The sequence below is a fragment of the Dipodomys merriami genome, unplaced genomic scaffold, assembly GCF_024711535.1.
Source record: "Dipodomys merriami isolate MVZ:Mamm:240054 unplaced genomic scaffold, mDipMer1.0.p SCAF_4, whole genome shotgun sequence".
In the NCBI taxonomy this organism is placed as follows: Eukaryota; Metazoa; Chordata; class Mammalia; order Rodentia; family Heteromyidae; genus Dipodomys; species Dipodomys merriami.
Genome location: NW_027205603.1, coordinates 16,221,840 through 16,245,775, shown reverse-complemented (window position 1 = coordinate 16,245,775; position 23,936 = coordinate 16,221,840). Strand labels below are relative to the sequence as shown.

Genomic DNA, 23,936 nt, shown 5'->3' with positions numbered 1-23,936 from the left:
GAAGTGTAGAAATCAGAATATAACATTCCAGCAGCCTGCAGCCAGGCTAGAATGTAGAATATTTTTAGCATCGTGGGTATGTTTTTTCAAGTAATATACATGCTGTGATAGATGTCATGAACAGACCTCAAAAATCAGCAGGCTCTGAATTCCTCAGAGCACAAAGCCACCTGCACAAAGCAGTGCTTTCCGCAAAGTGTCTCTTGTTCAGCTCTAAACTTTTCCAGAGAAACTCTCCAGTTTGCTTTCTTTTCTTTCTGTAAACTTGTGTTTGGTCCAGAAGCAGGAGATGATTGTCTCCTGAATGTGGTGAAATTCCCACATACAGGAAAGGCTGGATACAGAGCCTTCTACAGCAGCCCTCCAGGAAAGAGAGTAAATTCCACCCTGAACATGATCAAGGGAAGGAAAATTCCCAAATACCGCTTGGCACACATCATTTCCAACTGGAAATGCCTGAGCTGATCTCTGTATGTATGTCTTACACACACACACGCGCACACACACACACACACACACACACACACACACACACACACACAGGGGCTCTATACATGTGCATAACGCCTATTAGAATCATAAAAAAATTGAGACCTACCTGAATTGGGCATCTTATAGATGGTGATAGCTATACATTAAGTCAGTATTGTGTGGACATTATCAATTTTCAAGTTGTGGGTCTTCCTGTCTGATTTAGTGTGTTGGAGGAGTTGAGCCACGAACCATCATAATTAGCAGGGAGTCAACTTTTTTTAACGTGGTACTTCATATGGTTTCTCCTATTTTTTTTCCTTGCAAGACAATACACAAAAGAATTAAAAGACAGCAATCTTCAATTAGTTTCTCCCCATCCCCACATCAAAGCACTTACTGCCACCCAGCGCTGCCCCCAACTCTGCTTCTTGAAGGGAGGTTTACAAAGTATCCTAAGAGGAATAAATACCACCTCCAACACTGATACCATCTTAATCCTTGGGTTGTGAAGATAGGGGTGAGTCCATACTTTATTTCCAGACTTTCTTCCTGAGAATGTACAAGCATAACTCCACTTGGAGGTGCATTTATTTTTGTTCTTCTTCCACCTTTTTCCCACCTCAGTGATATTTGTACCTTTGATAGGAATTATTTGAATAACCAGCTTCTTTAGAAAAGCTCTTCCTTCATGGTTCAGAGATTTGTTGTTCACAGGGATACAAGCCATATCCTTGATAAGGATCTCATTTCTAATTGTTGTAATATTGCTATGCATTTCCTGTTGACACACCCCTACCTACAACTTATGAAAGGGGGCAGGGAGTGTCAGCAAAAAGGAAAATTGGTGCTGTTAGTGAGGTGGCTCAGGGAATGCAAGGCGAGGGTGAGAAGAAAGACAGGCATCTGTCACACAGCCCTGACTGGGGTATCTCAGCAATAGCTCAGTCTCCCTTAAAGCCCAGCTCTGACTCATCTTTGTACATGGGGAGAAGACATGACATCCATGATTCCATCTCTGTTCTGCATGAGACAGGCTCCACCAAGCTCCCTGTCAACTATGGCCAGCCGTCACATCTCTGTATCTCTGGGGAGAGAGAGCGCTGTGGACCTGCTCTGGTCAGTTTACCACGGGGACCCACATTGTAAATTAAACAATAAATCCGGGCAGCTAGATCGATTCTTGCTGTAGTTACTCTGGCTGTAGGGTATGCTGTTCATATTTTTGTGTTTTGGTCACACCAAGCTTCAGTTCCCCTGAGTGTTTACTCAGCAGTCCACCTCAAAGCCCTTGCTCTTATTCACTTAGCTTGCTGGGTCACCAATGAGCCTTTGCAAAGCAGGCATTGGCAAGAAGACACCTGGCTATTGAACCAGGCAAAGACGTTAAGTGGCACTTCTTGCTCAGTTTCTCTGAGCCATCATTGGTATCTTCAACACAGGGATCAAGTGCAGAACGTCTGGAAAAATGCCACATTAGAAAGGATTTTCTGACAATGGAGCATATTTGAGTTCTGACTGCTGGCGCTCACTCTCCCTTCCTCCTCGCTCTCAAACCCAGACACACACTGAACGTCATAGGGTTTGCTTGCAGTTGTAATCTGTAAAAGCACTCAGATTGTTTTGGTTCCAGTTACAGGTTCTGCCATAATCATTACTTCAGAACATAACATGCAGCATGAATTCTGAAATAGCAAAGCCTTTTTTTTTCAGATTCTGACATCACTTGGGGGTAGGAGAGCAACCTCCCGTAGCCAGAAGCCCATCTTTAAAAAGAATATATTTTTTCTTTTTATGTACGGGTGCTGGGACTTGGGCAGTTGCTTGGCATTTTCACTCAAGCCTGGCACTCTACCACTTGAGCCACAGCTCCACTTCCAACTTTTGGATGGCTAATTGGAGATGAGAATCACAGATTTGTCTGTTCAGGCTGGGTTTTTGAGCCAGGATCCTCAGATCTCGGATCCTGAATAGTTAGGATTACAAGAGTGAGCCACCAGTGACCAACTTACTAATTTCTTTCAACACCATAGTACATAAACTCTTAATTGGTAAATTAAAATTTTAGTTTTGCCGGACTCGGCATGGCTATCTATTGTTTCTAGCCTTCGAAACTGTTGTAGAGAGGTGACAGCTGCACTGTACACATAAAGAGATGAGGACCTAGAGGGCAAATTAAATTTCCTAAAGCCACACAGTTTTGTGCAAAAATCCAAACTAAGTCAATTGACTACTTTATGCTTCCTACCATAGAGAGGAAATCTAGGTATTTTTCTCTTTTTTTCAGAAAATATTAATAATATCAAATATTTATTAGTATTTATAAGTAAAAATTTATAATAAAATTTAATATTTAATACCATCTCACATATTACTTAGTTCACATATAATATATACTACATAATACTTATTATCATTAAGTAATAATACTAATGATAGTAAATTGAGAGTATTAAATGATGACCATCTTTTCAGTGTTTTGTTTTGTTGTTAGTCGTGAGGCTTGAACTCTAGACCTGGGCACTGTCCCTCAGCTCTTCAGCTCAAGGCTAGCACCTTACCATTTGAGCCACAGCGCCACTTCCAGCTTTTTATGTGGTGCTAAGGAATCAAACCCAGGGCCTCATGCATGCAAGGCAAGCACTCTACCACTGAGCCACCTTCCCAGCGCTTTTCAGTGTTTTTAAGTTGTTATGTGTATGTATATATATATATATATATATATATGCATGTATACATAACATATTTGTATGTACTACATATAATCATACATATATCTGTATATACTTACATTATTTTAGGTTTTAGATATCTTATACATACCTAAAATTTCTCCGTCCTTGCTCCCTTCCACCCATCTACTGACTGTGTGCTGGCATCTTGTCAGACACAAGCGGAGGGGTGAGAGGGTTGCTTCTCTGCCCTCAGATGGTCACAGATGCTAAGGGAACTGGGAATCAGACAACTGCAAGAGAGGACAACAGTGGCAGCTTCCTGGGGGTTGACCAGATGGCCATGGGAGGGAAGGTGGGGCATTTCAGTAGAGAGAGGCAGGGGTAAAGGCTCCTCAGAGAATGCAATGGGACTCTCCACCCCAGAGTTCTCAGACTTAGGGTGCATCCGAATCACAGGAAGACCAACCTCAACACCTGTTCCTGGGTATCTTCCCCAGGACGTGGCCTTTCTGTGAAGCCCCAGCTGATGCAGGTGTTGCCAGCCTTGCTGGCATATAGCACCTGGCACAGCACAGCCTCCCTGGGCTCCAAGTCTGGGCTGCATCCTCCAGGTCGGGTCCTGTCAGTGTTGGCGGCCATGTGTCATCTCAGAAACCAACATTGCCTTGCTTATATCTGCAAAGGCATTCATAAATCTACCAGGCTTCCTTGGTCAGGTTTTCATTTTAATCTTCTACCTGAAAATCCCCCGGGCAAAGGAAATCATGAATCAAATTGAAACCTGGCTCCCTGGTGAACTGGCTGAGCCCAGTAAAGAATGCTGCTCTGCCCCTCAGGAGTAAATACCCTCAGCCCTGCTGGGCCTGGAGTGCAGAGATCCAAGAGTGATGAAAGCAAGGAAGGAGATATGCTCCTCCCTCTGCAAGCCTGCATTCCCCTTTGGGAATTATGGCTGCTCCAAAATAAAGAAGGTCAATGGTACATCCTTCAGCAAGACAGGCATGCCTTCCTGCCTGGGCACCACATCCCCGAATGCCTCTCCATCCTCCAGGTACCATGTCAACTGGACATACCCACTCCGAGTTGCATCTGTTTCTGAGGATCTGGAAATACAGTGGACAGTCTCCAACAGCTGTTTGCTGCTCTCACTTTATGTGCTATTGCAGTGAGAGGAGAGGAGAGGAAAGGGAAAAGGCAGTAGCCATCCTGGCTGTCAGCTGATCAGGGCAAGGGTAAGATATTTGCCAACAATGGCAGCAGGAAAGTGTCAAACAGAAGCAGGCCACCCCTGCACCAGAAGGAAGTTAGTACTGCTTGCTAAAGCTGCCACCAACTGGCCTAAGAAGAGAAAAGTGGAAAGAAATGTAAGACTATAAAGAAAACATCGAAATGTAAAATAAAAAGAAATATTAAGTGAGATAAAGAAATATAAAGAAGAAAGAAAAATGTAGCCAAGCACAGGTGGCTCACATTTGTAATCCTAGCTACTCAGGAGGCTGAGATCTAAAGGTGGAAATTCAAAGCCATCCTGGGCAGGAACATCCATCTCCTTGACCCAATGGAAATATGTATCCAATTATTTGCCACTGAATGGGACCCTTTCTTTATGGTCAGGAGAATTTCCTGCCTATTTCCACCCCCTCTGATCTAGGTTCTGTTCAAACAAATGACATTTTGTCACGTACTCAAGAGAACTGGCAGTGTAAATGGTGCAGTTGAACTGGGGATGTAAATCATGCAACGCCATTTGATTAAGGTGCATCTTTCTGCCCATACACATCCAACTCCAGCTTTTCATGCTTTAGTCCTTGAGTTAGGAAGTCATCTCCCTCCAGCATACCTAAAATCTGGCCCCACCCTTACTCAACTTTTCACCAGCCCTGATCTTGTCTAGTTCTGCAGGACTAACAGTAGGCTCATTTTGGGGTTTGGGGTTGTTTTTTTTTTTAATTTTCTCTTTTCTCCCAGAATATAATCTTCCATTTGTCTAGCTTTCCCAAGAGCTCACAGAACCTGGCATATTTATATCATGTAATTAGTAAATGCCACTTGCTCACTAGGTGCTGAACATCTCTTCTAAATGCTGCCTGAATTCATTGAATCTTCCTCATGGCTCCATACTTTGATACTCCTTGCTCTGTGCTTTACAGAGGAAGAAACAAAGGCACAGTGAGATTAAGTAATTTACCCAAAGGCACAAAACTAGCATGTATTTATGAACCCCGCAGAGTCTAGTTCTGGCTCAGAAAAAAAATTATGTACACAGTCTTATTTGAACACATGAATACATTTTAAAAATTGAAATGTAAATAAAGAGGCACAGAATAAAATGTCGATCCACCCCCAGCTGTTTTCCTTCTTACACCTATGTGTTTTTCCCCATCTCTAAACAAATAGCCTTTTATGCAGGGAAAGGAGGAAACTATTGAGAATACATCTCTCTTAAAGGTTTCACCATGACATAAAAATACTCACTCACCTAGCTAGGGGAAATGGATGTATCATACGAAGAGATGAACTCCATCAAAACAAAACAGACTTTGTTTAATTAGAATCACAGTCTCCAAATGGTGGCACTCTGCCCTGTTTTATTTCATGCCAAGAACAAAGGGGTTGCCTGGTACTTCCCTACCCTACCCCCAGAAAGATGAGTCCACATGCTAACCCTTAAAGTGCAGATGTCATTCAAGGAAGGAGCTGGAGATGAGATCATCCTGGACTGTGTATTTGGGGCTGAACTCAGCAATGCCTGCCTCACCAGCATCCTCGTGCAGAGAAGGGGCCAGGCAAGCACATGGCCAAGGAGGCGTGGGTTGGATGGATGTGGACAGTCACAGCTAGAATTTGGAGGGGCCACGAAATAAATCCTCTAGGCTTTATCTAAGAGTTTCTGAAAGGAGCATAGCCCTGGCACCTCCTTGAATATGAACTTCTGACTGGAAGAACTGTGGGAGAATAAATGCCTGTTTTAAAGCCACCCAGCTTGTGGTGATTTGCGATGGCTGCCGCAGAGCAGGAATGCATCCAGCACTCAAAGATGGCAGTAACTGCTTCTCGGTCATGGCAGCATGCCTCTGTTTGAGACTGATTTAACCCATCTGCCTTGTGTGAGTAGATGGGGAAGGGAAAGAAAATGAGCTCATCCCAGCCATCTTCAAGTTGCATATTTCCAGCCAGGGCTCACACCTACCATCCTATTGACTCAGGAGACTGAGATCTGAGGATCATGGTTTGAAACTAGACCAGGCAGAAAAGTTCATGAGACTCTGATCTCCAATTAACCAACAACAACAAAAAAAAAAGCCAGAAGTGGCACTGTGAATCGAATAGTAGAGTACCATCCTTGAGCAAAATATGCAAAGAGATAGCACCCAGGCCCTGAGATCAAGCCCCAGTTCCAACACACACAACACACACACACACACACACACACACACACACACACACACACACACACACACACTTAATTTTTCCAATTATTTTACCTGTACTGTGCTATCTGTCCATGCAGATGAAGACCAGAATTGTTATAGTACTTATTTATAGGTTTTAAATATTACTCTTCCTTAAAAACATTGTAATGGGACCTAGTGGTTTTGTATCTCAGTGAGTGCAAAGTCAAAATGAACATAGCCAAGAAGTAAGAGTGAGAAATGATTTACACCTGTCACAGACTTCCAATGTAATGTCTTCCTTAAATGTATATATACACATATAGAGATAGATAGATAGATAGATAGATAGATAGATAGATAGATAGATAGATAGATAGATAGATAGATAGATTCATATATGAAAGCGTTCAGTGGCAGTGTGTGTACTCCTAAGCATGCCTAGTTCAGGAGTACATGCCTGTAGTCAGAGTCCAAGAAGGAAGGGTGGTTCCACATTCTGGGCCATGCTTCACTCAGGGTCATAGAGAATACTTCTGGGCATGCTCAGCTTGACTCCTAAAGATGATTAGACAGGAACAGCCCTGGGCAGGTCCAGTCTTCTCCACCAAGTGTTAGCTGAAGCAAAAGGAAAGGAAACTTTGAGGTATGTCAGGATAGGAGTTTCCAACCGAATGTCCCTGCCTCTAAGGCACCTCACAACACATGTTTGAAAAATACTCCTCAATGAAGGGATGGGAAGGGGAAACAAAAGAGGAGGCTACAATGCTTGATTAGAAATGTACTCATTATCTTGCCCATGTAATTGTAACCGCTCTGTACAGTATTTTCACACACAAAAAAAAATACTCCTCAAAAACCTCCAGATGCTGATCCATGAGAAGGATGTGTAGTGGGTTCTTGCTCAATAGCTGGTGGGACACGAGCATCCTCTACTCAGCCCCAGCAGGCATCCTACCATCAGACATGGCAGTCCCACGTCCTTCCATCATGGAAGATTAGCAGTGAGCCTGCTTAGAAGCTGACCAATAAGAACTAGACTTGGGGAGACAACCAGGAAGAAGTGGGCATGAGAGGTAATCCGGAGAAATTCCTGAACAAAGAACATTTAGAGAGCACTAGAGAAACTAACGGGCAGGTATGTTAGAAAATTACAAAACAGTTGCTATCCCAGAGCTACCTCCAAGCTACCCAGTCTGAGTCTATTTTGAGTCTACAAGAGGTAAGATAGAAGACCTAGGACAGTCATCTAAAATGGTGATTCCATACTTGAGCATGCACCAGAATCATCTGGAAGACTTCTTAAGGCACAGATTGAAGACTAGAGATAGAGCTCATGTCGTAGAGCTCTTGTCTAGTAAGCACAAGACCCTAATTGCTGAGAATAGGGGAGGGAAGGGAAGAAGAGAGGAAAAGAAGAAGGAAAAGAGGTAAGGAGTGGAAGGGAAGGGGAGAGGAGAGGAAGGAAGGGGAGGAAAGGGGAGAAAGGCAGATTGCTAGACCCTATTCTCAGTATTTCAAATATAGGAGTTCTAAAGAAGAGTTGAGAGCAACTAGTGCTGGTATTGCAGGGATCACACTTGGGAACCCAGTGGTGTAGGACACTCATGTAAATCCAGGACATAGTGATCTAATTAAATTGGCCCACTTATGAATGGTTATTTGGGATCATTCTTCTACCCTATGAGCAGCATCCTGACATGATTTTATGCTACAAATCCTCAGTGTATTTTTAGCAGCAGATAAGTTTGTTTGGTGACAACTCTTGCACCCAGCAGTGGATTTCTGTCATGAGTACTTCAGCATCATATTGTGTTTTAATTAAACAGAGGGCACACCTGCTCAGCATTTCACATGTACAGGGACAAAGCCACTAATCCTTTGTAAACACAACACCATACCTGCTATGCCTTTCTCTTGGGGTCACCATGAGGGATTTTTAGCTCCCTAATAGGCCATTCTACTAGAGGGGAGTTGACCACAAATTAGACAGGTAACTGAGTGAGTAGTGTTTACCTCTTTTTTTTTTTTGTCCTACTCTGCTGGGTCAAATGGAAACGCTCTGACTCTTCACTGAGCTGTGGAAGGGAAGAGCTCCTGAAAATGTTCTTGAAGCTATCCTGAAATGGTCTTGTAGCTATTTCTAAGTGATCAATCAAGTTCTGTAAAAATACTTAGTACCACATAAACTTCATACACACACACACACACACACACATATGTTATTTCAAGTCAGCCTAAGTCACATGCTGGTGATATTTTTGATAAAGCAAGGAAGATGGGAGTGAGTCCTGGTGCTTGTTGAGGTGGGCTGAGCCTTGAATAATTTCCTGTCTCATACCCAACCCTGGTGCGATGAAAAGATCAGCAATGAGCTCAAGTGTAAGGCGGGCAGGGGGGGTGGTCAGAACCATGGTAGGCCAGCTGGGAAAGAGTCCCCAAGGGAAAAACAGAAGTGATATTCCTTTTGAGTATGTGCACTGAGGGTTTTCCAATCCTGATGGATATGTATTCTAATTTAAAATATCACAGGGAAGAAAAAAATAGATGTTTCCATGGAGACGTCTTTCCCGGGGCCAGCTCTTCTATCTTATTATCATATCTTATTTAAATATTTCCCAGCACCCATGTGAACTTCATCTTTCCATGCCTCTTCTGTCTTCAGTGGTGCTGGATATTTAATGTCTGAGCAGAGGGTTTGCTTTAAGTAAATAGTAGCATCATGGGCAGGTAGATCCACCGACAACCACACATCTGCTCATGCCTGCAAGTCTTGTATCATGTGAAAATTTCATTAGCATGCACTTCCCAAGCTCTGGTTAAGAATTTTAAGTTGGCTGAACCTCAAATTCCTCTAGGAGACACCTGCTTGCAGCTGGGTCGCATGCTGTTCATTACCTGTCACTAATTGGGTTCCAGCCAGGATCCGAGGGGCTTTGTGTGAGCTACTTTGTGTGCCTAATACCTAGAGAACAACCACTTAGGAGCATTCCTTTGACATAGGATATTATCCAAGTGACCTCTTCTTTGTTATTCTTTATCATTCTCAGGAAGCCTGCCACCCCTCCCGGGTGGGTTGTTTGTCTTCATTGACTCTTTGTTCTCATCCAGCAAGGGCCTGGGTATCACAAGTCATTAATGCTGCCTGAACCAACAGGTGAGCAATGACACCAGCCCACCTGCAAAAGAATCCACTCTTCTTCTCTCCGCTTTTTTTTAATGTGATAAATGCACTGATGAGGTACAGTGGGAACTTGTGAGTTCTCAAACCCTTTTAAAGAAACCTAATTCTTCGGGACACATTACAGAGACTCAACACAAACAGCCTCCTGCTTGTTGAGAGGTTGATGTTTTTGGAAAAAAGGATTTTATTACCTCTAGTTTCCAGATATACACATCTTTAGTTTTTTACACACACACACACACACACACACACACACACACACACACACACACACACACATATATGGCATTTTTTAAACCTCGAGTCTCTCAACCATAACTAGATCATCTCAATTTTTATTATGATCAGGAGAGAAGTCGCCATGAAGCTAATAAAACTCAAACTTCAAGTCCTCTTATAGGGGCTCCTGAGGGAAAGGCAAAAGATGACATTTATAGTCATAATTTTTGCATTCATTTTCTTAAAGGGCAGACAGCAAAAGTATATAAGCTTCTACAAAGTCTGTATCTGCTCCTGGTAGGAATATTTTAAAATATAAGGTTCATAAATTTTATTAAAGGGCTTTTCTTTCAGACCCTGTTTTTATAGTTGAAAGTGATGGGGGAAGGGGGAGGTGAGTGGGGGTAAATGGATGCTCACTGGAGACAAAGACAGCCTAACACCATGTCAAAGACACAAAAAAAGAAGATAGGCTGGATAATTCAGAGATGCATCTTCTTCCTTCCGTTCTGTGACAATTGTTGATACCTTTGCCAAGAAGCCAGGATGCACAGAGATTAGCTCCTTGAATAATAAAGTTGCACCAGTCTCTCTCAATCCCAGCCTTGCCAGTTTGTATAGTTTGAAAAATGCATAGTGATTGGCTCCTTGAACAATAAAGTTGCACCAGTCTCTCCCAATCCCTTTGCAAAGGTCAAAGGAAGGACTATTGCTTCCTGTAGCAGGTAGAGCCTGACTCCATCCTGTTCTTAGCTCTATCCATGACTTGTGTACCCTGGTTTGCCCAGGCTAAGCTAGCATGGAAAAGAACCAGTTTCTTATGTCCACAGTCAGCTGGGATGGGGAGGATTCTAAGCTGGTCCACTCCATTTTCCAGTGGCTCAGACAGCCGGCTCTGTGCTACTCCTTACACCTGAGCTTGAATGGGTTAGCCTGGGGTCATGCCCCAAGCAGTAATGTATCCAGCCTCAAACAGGGGACTTGCCAGAGAGCACTGAGCATGGTGGAGGCAGAAGGACTGAGAAAAGCAGCATCTCCCGTAGCATAAGCGTAAATATGGGTATAAGGAGGAAAGGTGAATTTCACCAATGCACGGAATATGCACCTGTAGAAACATCACAATGGTTCCCACCCCCCACCCCCCACCACCACCACCATTCATCAGCACCATGATACTTGCCAAGATACAAAATGGAAGAAACTCAAGCAGGGCCTTTGATCCTGTTAGAATCCATGAAGTTGAGGCTTCCCATAGCGAAAAGGAATCAAAGCTAGACTGAATGTAGAACTGACGATGTATGAAGGTAGGGATCATGGGCCACCATGCCAGCTGGAGTGTAGGAAGAAGACACAGAGAGGCCTGTAATGGAGAATTCAGACATTCACTGTCTCTATCCCAATGCTGCTACTTCTCTCTTGGGCACATTTGCTCTCAGCTCCACAAGCCGGTGTCCTCAGACATAAGACACTGAGAACCCTCTCCGCTTGACAGGGTTATAATGAAAGGTTCATATAGAGAAGCCACCTATGCAACGGCACATAGTAGGTAATCTGTGTGTGGTGGGCATTGCCAATTACAGGCAGAGTTGGTGCCCACCCTTGCATAGAAAAATTTAACAGTATGCACCATGCAGTGATGCAATCTCAGCTACTACATGATGGATGGGACATGGCATCATAAAGACTTTAAAATCTTTTGAATCCAGGAGTTGGCACTTGCAAAGAGAATTCCCTCATAGAAGATTGCCTTCCGCTGTAGATAGTCCCTCTGGGCTGTGTTTGGGGCACATCACCTTTAGTAAGATACAACAGTTCGTAATATTTGCACATATCCCAGCCACTGAGTGATAGACTTAATATGTGGTATCCAGGGAAAGAGAAATATGAGAATTAGAAGGTGAGGTCACCAGCCCAGGTAACTGGGATACACGGCTGTCAGTTTGCACCTCCTTGCTACCTGCCGGTCCTGTTTCTCCTCTTGCCCTGCCCTCTTGGCCCCTAGGGCTGTGGTGAGACATCATACCTACTTGTTACCAGCACAGGGGCCCTCTAGGTCAAGAACATTGTGCCAGCCAAGAAGTGAATCTGTGACACATGATTTGCAGTTTGATGGGGACACTGAAAATAAATCTAGGCACCAAATTTCAACATTCAGCCTGTAATTATCTTTCTCTTTCTTCCTCTTTTTTTCTTTTCCTCCTTTTCCTCCTCCTCTTCCTCCTCTTCCTCCTCTTCCTCCTCCTCATTCTCCTCCTTCTTCTCCTCCTTCTTCTCTTTCTCCTCCTTCTTCTTTTCCTTCCTGTCTTTCCTCTTCTTCTTCTTCTTCTTCCCTCTTCTCCTCCTTCTCCTTCCCCTTTTTGGTTTATAAACCCCCAGATGATTTCTTTTTCTATCTGAATAAATCCACTTGTATTGATTTCATACTTTACATATTTAATTTTTTCAATCATATTTATCTCATGTTCCAGAATACAGATCCATACTGTTTGTTTTGTGTGGTTCCTTTGTCTCCTTGTTTTTAATCCCATAGAGCCAGCTCAAGGTGACAGGAGCTCCAGTTTCTACTCCATTTCCAGAAATCCTTGTTTCCCAGTATTTAGTAGCACAGACAGTGCCAGAATATATATGTTATTATTAGTTTGCTCCTGATTCTCACAACTTTCTGTACTCCTCTTTCAGCAAATAACAACATCTCTTGTGTATCAGACCTCACGAATTTCATCAATGCTTTCTGATTTCATCAAAACCTGCAGCTTCCCTCCACATTGGGGGTTTCAAAGTCAAAATGGTCCACGTAAGCTCCTCATCCTTCCAGTGCTGCATCAGAATCTGTAGGCGGTGCCCAGGGGGTTGGATTTCTACCCAGCAGTGAGTTATGGGAACCAGGACCTAACTGAGCGCCGGGCCTTCACTCCCTGCAAATGCGCTCAGCCAGCTAGAGCAAGGACTGGTCCCCAAAAGCAGCCATTTTGTTTCTGGAAGGATCTTAGAGATTTGTATTGGACTCAAGGGTGCCAAGTTCTGCCATATCTTATTTAAAGGAGACGCCACTGCACGCAATGTCTCCTGTGTGCCGCTACCCTGGAAATTCTGCTTTTGCCAAGGACATGATGTGCCAGCTGTTGAATTTTGGCCAATCCCTCTTGATGGTTTTGGCTCCTCTGAACATGAGTGAGACATAAAGATGTACTTGCACCCTATGGAATCAGCATCCATCACATATTGTTAGGAGAGAGGAGGAAGAGGACAGAGAATGTGGGGATCATTTAGGAGCCCTCTGGCTTGGTTCACCCCTAAACTCTGTCCTTTGTGAGCTATGTGGTCGTGGCCCAAGCTCTGAACCCCTCTGCACCTCTTATTTTCTCATTTGACAGTTAAATGACTGACTGAACTCACAGTTTTGTACCAACTTCATACATGTACACATGAGGAACAGTGCATACATGTGTGTGTACATACACATACAAGAAGGGCTTAAAATACACTATTGGTTTGGGGTTTTTTTTCAGAACAGACTTTGGGAGAACATATCCATTGGCCTAGCAAATATTTACTTGCTAAGTAAACTGTTCCCAGTGGTTACCTCTGGGCAAGGGAACAGGCGGCAAGTTTATAAATGAGGTGTTGTGGGAACTGTCTGCTTGCTTGTAGCATATCTGCTTGCTAGGGCCGGGAGTGAGGAGGAGCTGGCCCACTGAGTCTGCATTTAGAGTGAGCGCTGACCTGGGATAAGTCTGATAGCCACCGGGTGCTTTGATTCCTTCCCACTCCAAGCAGAAATCATAATAGTCCCTACTTCATGTGGTTTATAAGGATTAAATGAGTAAATATCTAGAAAAGGGTTTGGATCCTACCAGGACTTGTAATGCGAGTGAGTTGCTGTGTGCCTGTAATCTCCAGCTAGCCTGCAGGAGGATCTCTCTTCTGCACTAGAATTCATCTTGGTCATAAAGGGTTTTGTCTTCATATTGCTGAGGGAAACCACAGTTTTCCTTGGCTTATTTGCTTCTCCAAGAACAAAAAAAAGTGGAAATCATTAACAAAGCCAAGTACCCATCCTGTAAGCATTTTGTCTACTAAGATCTGCTCTGCATGTGTGTGCATGCATGTGCATGCATGTACTGGTTCTGGGACTTGAAGTCAGGGCTTGGGCACTGTCCCTGGACTTCTTTTGCTCAAGGCTAGCATTTTACCATTTGAGCCATAGCTCCACTTCCAGCTTTTTCTGTGATTAATTTGATATAAGAGTCTCACAGGCTTTTCTGCCCAGGCTGACTCCAAACCGCAATCCACAGATCTGAGCCTCCTGAGTAGCTAGGATTACAGGTGTAAGCAACCAGTGCCCAACATATTTTTATTTATTTATTTATTGCCAGTCCTGGGGCTTGAACTCAGGGCCTGTGCATTGTCCCTGGGCTTCTTTTGCTCAAGACTAGCATTTTACCATTTGAGCCATAGCTCCACTTCCAGCTTTTTCTGTGATTAATTTGAGATAAGAGTCTCATGGGCTTCTCTGCCCAGGCTGGCTCTAAACAGCAATCTACAGATCTCAGTCTCCTGAGTAGCTAGGATTACAGGCATGAGCCACCAATGTCCAGCATATTTATTTGTTTGTTTGTTTGTTTGTTTATTGCTAGTCTTGAACTCACAGGCTTGAACTCAGGGCCTGGGCAATGTCTCTGAGCGGTTTTGCTCAAGGCTAACACTCTACTACTTGAACTACAGCTCCACTTCTGGCTATTTTGAGTGGTTAATTGGAGGTAAGAGTCTCATGGACTTTCCTGCCTGGGCTGGTTTTGAACTGTAATCCTCAGATCTCAGCCTCCTGAGTAGCTAGGATTACAGGCGTGAGCCACCAGTGCCAGGCCGATCTCCTGTATTTCAATCACAAGGATTCTAAAACAGATTTGGGAACTGAAGTCTCCAAAACAAAGAAAGACACCTTTATCACTGTCCTTAAGAGATTTGCAACTTCATAGTAAAAGGAAAACACCAATGCATATGCTTGGGAGATGAGGCAGGGACTGGCGCAGGCTGCTGCCATGGTCACTGCCTCCTTGCTGGCATCCTAGGGACCTGGGCTGTGATGATGGGCCATGGGCAGAGAGGAGGAAACCACTTGGAAAGCACCTACTTGGCGATCATCTCAAAAGCCTTGCTAAGATCTCACTGAATCCACATGAGAAGGGAACGGTATTTTTGTCCTGAATTTTCTGGCATGGAAATTGAGCATCCTGCAGCTTTCCCAAGTCACCTCAAGTCTCTGGAAGTAGGGACTTACCAGGCACTGGTGGCTCACCCCTGTAACCATAGCTACTCAGGAGGCTGAGATCTAAGGTTCACAGTTCAAAGCCAACCCGAGCAGAGAAGTCCGTGAGACTCTTTTATCTCCAATGAACCACCAGAAAACCAGAAGTACTGCTGTGGCTCAAGTGGTAGAGCACTAGCCTTGAGATGAAGAGCTGAGGAACAGCGCCCAGGCCCAGAGTTCAAGTCCCATGACTGACCCCCCCCCAAAAAAAAAAAACTGAGGTAAGACTCCTTCCTTGGCTGACTGGCATCTCCCCTGAGGCCCTGGGGCTGCAGGTGTGTAAATGTCACCTGTGTATGATGGAGGATAAAACTGAGTGGAAGCAAAGAGCAATTACAGAGCCGGCCGGTTGTAAGCGATGCCTGCTTTCCTGGGGAAGGCCTCTCACCAGACAGACATGGGGAAAAGCCCAGGTTGGTCCAAGAGCTCATTTTCTCTGTAGCAGCCCAGCCCCGTCCTGTGAGGTGGGGATGCTGTGCTCCCCAGTTCCCTCCTCCCGCCCTGAGCCAGACACCCCTCTGACTCCACAGACTCCATGGCATGCTTTCTTCTTTGGGCTCGGCTTTCTTTTCACAGCCCCCACAACCGGGGTAGTTCTGACAATGTCCCCATCGGTTTCTCAGCATTCCTATAGCTGCATTAGGAGCCCCAGCCCTGGGCCCCAGTCCCTTCAAGTTCCAGTTGTGGCCTTCATCCCCAGTCCCTGTGCCTCCTCAGGAAGTGTAGCAGGGGTGGGACAGTGTCTGCCTAGCACATGTGAGGCTGAGTTCAAACCCCTGTACCACCCGAACTTTAAGTAACAATAAATACATCTTCAGAATATCCAAGAGTAATCAATACATTTAGAAGGTTCAGGAAAAGAAAATCCAGGTGCACATTTTCCCTCTTTGTTAGGAAAGAACAGCTGCTGGGAACCTAAGTTGACTGCGAGTGAAGGGGTCCTTCTGATATTGAAAAAGAGCCGTTCAGCCAGGCACCCGTGGCTCTCGCCTGTCATCCTAGCTACTCAGGAGTCTGAGATCAGAGGATCATGGTTCAAAGCCAGCCCAGGCAGCAAAGTCCATGTGACTCTTCAATAAACCACTCAGAAAAAGCCAGGAGTAGCTCTGTGGCTTAAGTGGCAGAGCGCTAGTCTCGAGCACAAAGAGGCTCAGGGACAGCACCCAGCTCTGAGCTCAAGCCCCAGGATCAGCAAAATAAATAAATAAAAGTTTCAGGTTTGGTTGGCACTTCATGTCATACCTTTAGAAATGCTAGTAGGTTGTAGACTTGGAAAATGTTAATGCAGATTGTCACTAGTCTGTTTTGTTTTTAAAATAAAAGCACAGTATCAAATTCAATGCACATCCTACAAACTTAAGAAAAGTGAGGGAAGGGGTGGTGGGTTGGGAGGGGCGGGTGAGGATGTGGATCAAGATGCACTGTATTTATAAACTACAACTCCCATTTGTACAACTACTTAAAGAGCATAACGCTATTGGTTTTCCTGATTTGTGGTAGCTAGCACTAGCCTCTAAGTCTAGAAGTAAACACATTGGGCGGGATGCAAGTTGTTACAAAAGTATTAAATGAAACACGGTAGACTCTAGGGAGAGCATACTAGTATAATTTCTGAGAAAGACTAAGTCAAAGCCCAGCAAAATAAACACCAGAATACAGGTCCTTGCAAGGGAGGAGGTTGGGCTAAAGGGAGAGGGATAGAAAAATGAAGAAGAGAAGATGGGAGGAATGCAGTCAAGAATTTAGTGTCTGTACTACAAAATTAAGAAAAACAATGCAAGGGGTGAAGGAGGGAGGGTATGAAAAGGGGAGACTGATCAAGAAGCACTGTCTTGGTGAACTCCTTTGCGAAACCAGCAACTCCTTTGTACAACGACTTAAAGATATTTTTTAATTTAAAAAAAATAGCACACCCTTTTTAAAATCCAAGGCTACCAGCATAAGCAGGACTGAAGAGGAGAAATCTTTCCAAAACTACATCTTTGTTGTCAGATCAAATAAGAGCTTAGGGAAGGCAGGGCCAGACAGGCAGCGCAGAACAACGTCGACTTCTTTAAAAACAAGCTTTCTCCTTTTGAAATGGAATGGGCTTCCCTCCCTTTCTCCCCTCCCCATCCTCCACCCTACCCCAGTTTTGGCGTTTGGAAATGTTTTGTTCTCAACTAAAGCAGTTGCACCATATTAGGTAAGGTCTTCCATCCTTGCCGCTGGAGAGGAATGAGCAAGAACTGAGTTCACAAGTTTGATCCCCTCGAAAGACACGTTTGAAGGTGATGCTTTGATATCCTCTACCCGCCGCATGACTGGCCTGAGCTGAGCTGAGCTGAGCCAGCTCCCTGGCCTGGGGTCTAGCCTGCTGCTCCCGGGCTATCTGGCCCAGATCCTTCTTTGAGTCTACTTCACCCCCTGGTGGCCAGATGTAGTATCTCCACCCACTGGACCATGATGGCCTAGAAAAAGGACATTTCAGCTGTAGTATTCCGTCAGGAATTATGACACAAAACAGACCCTTTTCAAAGACGGATTTTCCCATCCCATCCCACCTCCCCCCAAAATAAAAATCCTGTAAATGGCATATACAGGATTCCAAATGAGGAAGAAGCTCTAGGTTGTTGATCTCTTAAAACATCGTGGTTGCAAACTACAAAAACTTTTTATTTTTGGTAGGGGGGAAGGAGGAGGGGGAGGGGGGATTCCCACAGTCAAAGACTCATCAGTAGAAGTAGAATGAATTTAGAGTTCTAGCAGGGTGAAGTGATTTATGCTTTGTGTCAAAAGTTCCTAATTGAGTGCCTTGGGTCCCTCCCCAGAATTGTTTCTGCCAGGATGGCTTAAAAGAAATAAAACCTTTTTTGTCTCAGAATTCTTCCTCCCTAGAGTGCTTCACTTGCTTTTGGTCTTCGAAACCAACCTAAACGCATTCCCTCTCATTTCCACCATGGAGCTTTTATAATTTTGTAATTTTTTTTAAAGCAGTCCTCCATATGTTTCACAGATTTATAATCACATAAAACTTTTATTCCATAATTAGGAGAACAAGGGCCAATTTCTCATAACTACCCTTCAATTTCTCTTAATTTCAGTGTGTTCAAATTATTTGCATTCTCAAGGGTTTTTCTTTTTATTTTATACATGCCTCTTGCCTTTATTTTTTATTTATTTTTGCAATACTGGGGACAGAAGCTAGGGCCTCAAACTTGGTAAGCAAGCATTCTACTACTGAGCAACTTCCCTGTCCCCATCTTCCTAATATGAATGTTCAAATGTCTGCTGCTCTGGTGTTCAAACAATGGACTATGCACTGGGTATGATATATGTATATGTATAGAACTGTGACTATGTCCATAAGTACCGACAGTCAGTAAAACCATGCTGTCATTCTATGTAGCACACCCTTAATTACAACCTGTTTACGTATTTACTCAGTATTTATTTATTTGAGAATCAAAGATTTCCTAGGACACCATTAAGGAAAAAATGGTGAGCAGTTAGACAGAGTGGAGCAGCACCATTAGTGGTACAACTTGATCGAGTTTTCTCTTTAATTCACACATCAACGCTTGCATTTTAAACTTAATAGGTAGATTGTATAGCTATTCCAAACTATGATGAAGTAAAAATGATCAAGTGGCTTGGAAAATAGCTATACACTCATTTGATGTTGAAAACCAGATCTGATATGCGTGTGCATGTGTGTATGTGTGCGGGTGGTGGTATGCACATGTGTGTATGTGTGGCGGTGTCTGTAGACATTGCAGTGGATGAGGGCTATGGCCTGTGTGTGTGTGTGTATGTGTGTGTGCACACGCCGATGACTCACACCTGTCATTCTAGCTACTCAGGAGGCTGGGATCTGAGGATCATGGTTTGAAGCCAGCCTAGGCAGGAAACTCCATGAGACTCTTATCTCCAAGTAACCACAAAAAGGCCAGAAATGGAGCTGTGGTTCAAGTGGCAGAGCACTAGCCTTGAGCAAAAAAGCTCAGGGACTGCACCCAGGCCCTGAGTTCAAACCCCAGGACTGACACAAAGAAAAGTTTTCCTAATTCCCATGTGCCTGTAGCAGACCCATGCCAGGTTTTGTCCTTCCTGTCTGAGCTCTGGAGCCCCATCCATCCACCACCTGATGGGAAAGGAATTTGCTTTGAACCACAGAGAAGAGCCATTCCCTCAGTCCTTCCGTTCCTACTCACCCAACACCCTCTCAAGGCCAGCCCAGCAAAGGAGAAGGAAACTTACCTACAGCACCCAGGAATGTTTTTGTTGCTACAGTGAACAAAACACTGGGAAAATAAAAGTCTTCGGAGAGTCTAGAAGAAAATTAGCACGTTCCTGAACATCACGAGAAACCAGCTCATGATGTTTTCCAACCATGTAGGGACAGTGTGAGCTGACGGACACACGCTTTCTCTCGTGCCTCCACCATGTTCGCTCGTTCCTGTGAGCCTCAGCGCTACTTACGTCCGAGGGCTCAGACAGGCAGATGTCCCTGTGCTTGAAACACATGTAAATCAAGTCCACTTATCAAGTAGCATGAGGGTATCCCTATGTTGAATAACTGTTGTCTGAACATGCAAATAAGAGCACATTAAAGGTTCTATCTTGGTGAATATCAGCATTTCATGCAACATATTTAGGAATGTGGGGAAAGGTACCATTTTTCAGGCCACCAGCTAGCACCACTATCTTGAACAACTTAATCTCTACTTGGCCTAGATGCTTTGCCCTTCAAAGAAGTAAATGACCTTGATGACGTGGGGCTGCGTGAGATCTAGCCATCAGCGGTAGAGGGGAGAGGGGGAATTCCCCAGTGTCTTTCAAAGTCTGTGATGAAAAGAAAATATCCAACAAAAGACATCCATTTCCCTAACTCCGTCTTCTTTCTTTCTCTCTCTGTCTCTCTCTCTCTCTGTCTCTCTCTTGTTTCTGCAGACTATGTCACAGAGTCACAATGACCTTGCACAGTAACAGTTCGGCCTCACCTTTGTTCCCCAACTCTTCGTGGATCCCCAGCCCCTCAGATGCAGGCCTGTCCCCCGGGACATTCCCTCACCTTGGCAGCTACAACGTCTCTCAAGCGTCGGAGAACCTCTCCTCTCCCAACGGTACGGCGGCCGACCCCCTGGGAGGCCACACCGTCTGGCAGGTGGTCTTCATCGCGTTACTCACTGGTTTCCTGGCCCTGGTGACCATCATCGGCAACATCCTGGTCATCGTGGCGTTTAAGGTCAACAAGCAGCTGAAGACGGTCAACAACTACTTCCTGCTCAGCCTGGCCTGCGCCGACCTGATCATCGGGGTCATTTCCATGAACCTGTTCACCACGTACATCATCATGAACCGCTGGGCGCTGGGGAACTTGGCCTGCGACCTCTGGCTGTCCATTGACTACGTGGCCAGCAATGCCTCTGTCATGAATCTCCTGGTCATCAGCTTCGACAGGTACTTCTCCATCACCAGACCCCTCACCTACCGGGCCAAACGAACAACCAAACGCGCCGGCGTGATGATCGGCCTGGCTTGGGTCATCTCCTTTGTGCTGTGGGCTCCGGCCATTTTGTTCTGGCAGTACTTTGTGGGGAAGAGAACAGTGCCCCCGGGCGAGTGCTTCATCCAGTTCCTCAGCGAGCCCACCATCACCTTCGGGACGGCCATTGCGGCCTTTTACATGCCGGTCACCATCATGACCATCTTATACTGGAGGATCTATAAGGAGACTGAGAAACGCACCAAAGAGCTGGCCGGGCTGCAGGCCACGGGGACCGAGGCCGAGGCCGAGAGCTTCGTCCACCCCACGGGCAGTTCTCGGAGCTGCAGCAGCTACGATCTCCAGCAGCAGAGCCTGAAGTGCTCGGGCAGGAGCAAGTACGGCCGCTGCCACTTCTGGTTCACCAGCAAGAGCTGGAAGGCCAGCTCGGAGCAGATGGAGCAGGACCACAGCAGCAGCGACAGCTGGAACAACAATGACGCGGCCGCCTCGCTGGAGAACTCGGCCTCCTCCGACGAGGAGGACATCGGCTCCGGCTCCGAGACCAGAGCCATCTACTCCATTGTGCTCAAGCTACCTGGCCACAGCACCATCCTCAACTCCACCAAGCTCCCCTCCTCCGACAACCTACAGGGCCCCCGCCAAGAGCTGGGGCCGGCGGACGTGGAGAAGAACGCCACCAAGCTCCAGGCCCAGGAGAGCATGGATGATGGCGACAGCTTTCCCAAAGGCTTCTCCAAGCTGCCCATCCAGCTAGAGTCAGCCGTGGACGAAGGCAAGACTTCCAATCCCAACCCCTCGGTGGGCAAAACCACGGCCACGCTACCTCTGTCCTTCAAGGAAGCCACGCTGGCCAAGAGATTTGCTCTGAAGACCCGAAGTCAGATCACCAAGAGAAAGAGGATGTCGCTCATCAAGGAGAAGAAAGCAGCCCAGACCCTGAGCGCCATCCTGCTGGCCTTCATCATCACCTGGACGCCCTACAACATCATGGTCCTGGTGAACACCTTCTGCGACAGCTGCATCCCGAAAACCTATTGGAATCTGGGTTACTGGCTGTGCTACATCAACAGCACAGTGAACCCCGTGTGCTACGCCCTGTGCAACAAGACATTCCGCACCACCTTCAAGATGCTCTTGCTCTGCCAATGCGACAAGAGGAAAAGGCGCAAGCAGCAGTATCAGCAGAGACAGTCTGTCCTCTTCCACAAGCGAGGGCCCGAGCAGGCCTTGTAGAGACACAACACGTCCATGCCAAGTGACAAAACAAAATCAAAAGAAACCTCACGGGGTCGACCCACAATCCTGAGCGAGGAATGAGGCTCGGGGTGGGGGAGAGGGCAACTTTGGTGATCCTCAGAATGTGGTGGTGGCATTTTGTTTGTTTGTTGTTGTTTTTTTTATCACCAAGATAGAAAAAGAAGTTGCCTGTTTACTGATGCATTGAATAAGTCAGTTTTCATATTTAAAAGAAAAAAGTCAAATATCAATTCAGAGAGAGAGAGAGAGAGAGCATACTACTGAATATAAAGGAATTTGTTCTGAAACGGACTTTGTTTCTTTCTTGAAGGGGAAAGCAATACCGCTCTCCCACCCCTGATTTTCCACTCGGGTCGATTCCACTGGGTCCTCTCGGTCCCGTGAGCTCTGACGTCACAGAGGAGTCTCGCTCTGCCAGCCGCCGCAGGCATTCCGAGGGGCTCGCGTGTTGATCCTGACCCTGCGTCCGGCAGAGCCCACTGGTGGCTCTGTGGTCCTAAAATGATCTCCTCCACGGCCCAGCCGAACCTTCTTGTCCCAACAGAGCTTCCGTCCTCCCCCTCTGGCCGTGCGTGTTGTTAAAACTCTTTATTTGTGGACTTGGTTCTTGCAGAGTACTGTTGTTCTTTTGTTTTGTTTTGTTTTGTGCAGTTCAAGTTTTGTACCAATAAAATTGCCTATGTATACATATCTGTGTGTGAGTACTGCACGTGCACACACGATGTATATATAATGTAACGGGAAATAATTCGACGGGCTGGTCATTCCTGCAATATCTGTTTTCAGTACTCTGGTAACTGAAATTCTCGAGGATCCTAATACCATATAAAAGTGAAATCAACCCAGTTGAATGATGTTCGCCACTGTGGCTCCTTTACACCAAGCACCCCAAGGACCGTACAGTGGGAAGCCACCACAGGTCCTCCACAGGTCTGTGCAGAACGGATGGGTACCTCCTGGGCTAGCTCAGACTCCGTGTAAGCAATCTCCTGTGTTGGTCATTCCTTCCTAAGAGCTGAGCCAGGGCCCCTGAGCTCACAGAATTAACTGTTCGATTCCATGTGCTGCAATCCAGTCCTTCCTGTGAGAACGGCCCTGAGTAACGACCCAGCACGATTTCTGCTATCTGAACTGCTAGAAATTAATAATCACCTCTGAATGTGGTATATGGCAATCTATAGGGTAAAGCAAGATCATTTATTTTAAAAAAATCGTGAGAGAAATGAAGGAGAGTATTATATTTGATTTCTTGCTACCTAGCACCTTCTAGAAAGAAAGCAGGCCTTACCTCCTCCTGTCCCCAGGGGCAGGGGGCCTTCACTGTGTAATCTTCACCCCGAAATGGGGCGGGTGGGGGGTGTAGGAAGGCTTGTGTCTTCTGGGGTAGGGGGGGGGCGGAAACATTTTTGCACTTGGGAACGTATGGCTATAGATTGATTTCCTTCTGTTTCGCAAACCGATTTTTTGCATTGTCCTTTGACTTGACCCAAGGGGTAAAGGTTTTCTCTGGGGTCGGGGGGCGCTGCTTCTCTCGCTGTGGTTGTTGCTGCTGTACTGTTGGGATTCCCTCTTCTCCTTTTGCTGGGGCTGTGTGGGATGGGGGTGGGGGCGGGGTGGGGGGGCGGGGAGGGCTGGGGAGAACTCTTCCCTTTGTCCCTTTTGTGCTGGGGCATCTGTGTTGTGAACCCAGAGCTGGGGCCGAAGCTGCTTTTGTACGCAGTGTGAGGTGGTGTTTACAGACAACTTATACAGCCGTGGACGTCTTCGCCGTGCTGTGTGTATGTATCTGAACTATTTAATGTGTCATGTTTATATGAAGACTATTTATGCATATTTCACCAAGTGTTTATTTAATGTTGATAAACCTGACTACTTCAGCCCTGGTGTCCTTCAACGTGATTCTTTAATTACGAATTGCATCCCTTGAGCTTCCCGT

The 23,936-nt window shown here is 45.5% G+C and overlaps 1 protein-coding gene across 1 annotated transcript in view; it reads left to right on the top strand.

Moving 5' to 3' along the window:
* The window catches only part of Chrm3 (cholinergic receptor muscarinic 3), a 355,617-nt gene extending 332,283 nt beyond the window's left edge, over window positions 1-23,334 (top strand). The window contains exon 5 of the mRNA XM_069990606.1: window positions 20,185-23,334. Within this exon, the coding sequence (XP_069846707.1) occupies window positions 20,204-21,976 (1,773 nt within the window). The 5' untranslated portion in view covers window positions 20,185-20,203 and the 3' untranslated portion in view covers window positions 21,977-23,334. The remainder of the gene's footprint in view (window positions 1-20,184) is intronic.
* Window positions 23,335-23,936: the final 602 nt, after the last annotated feature.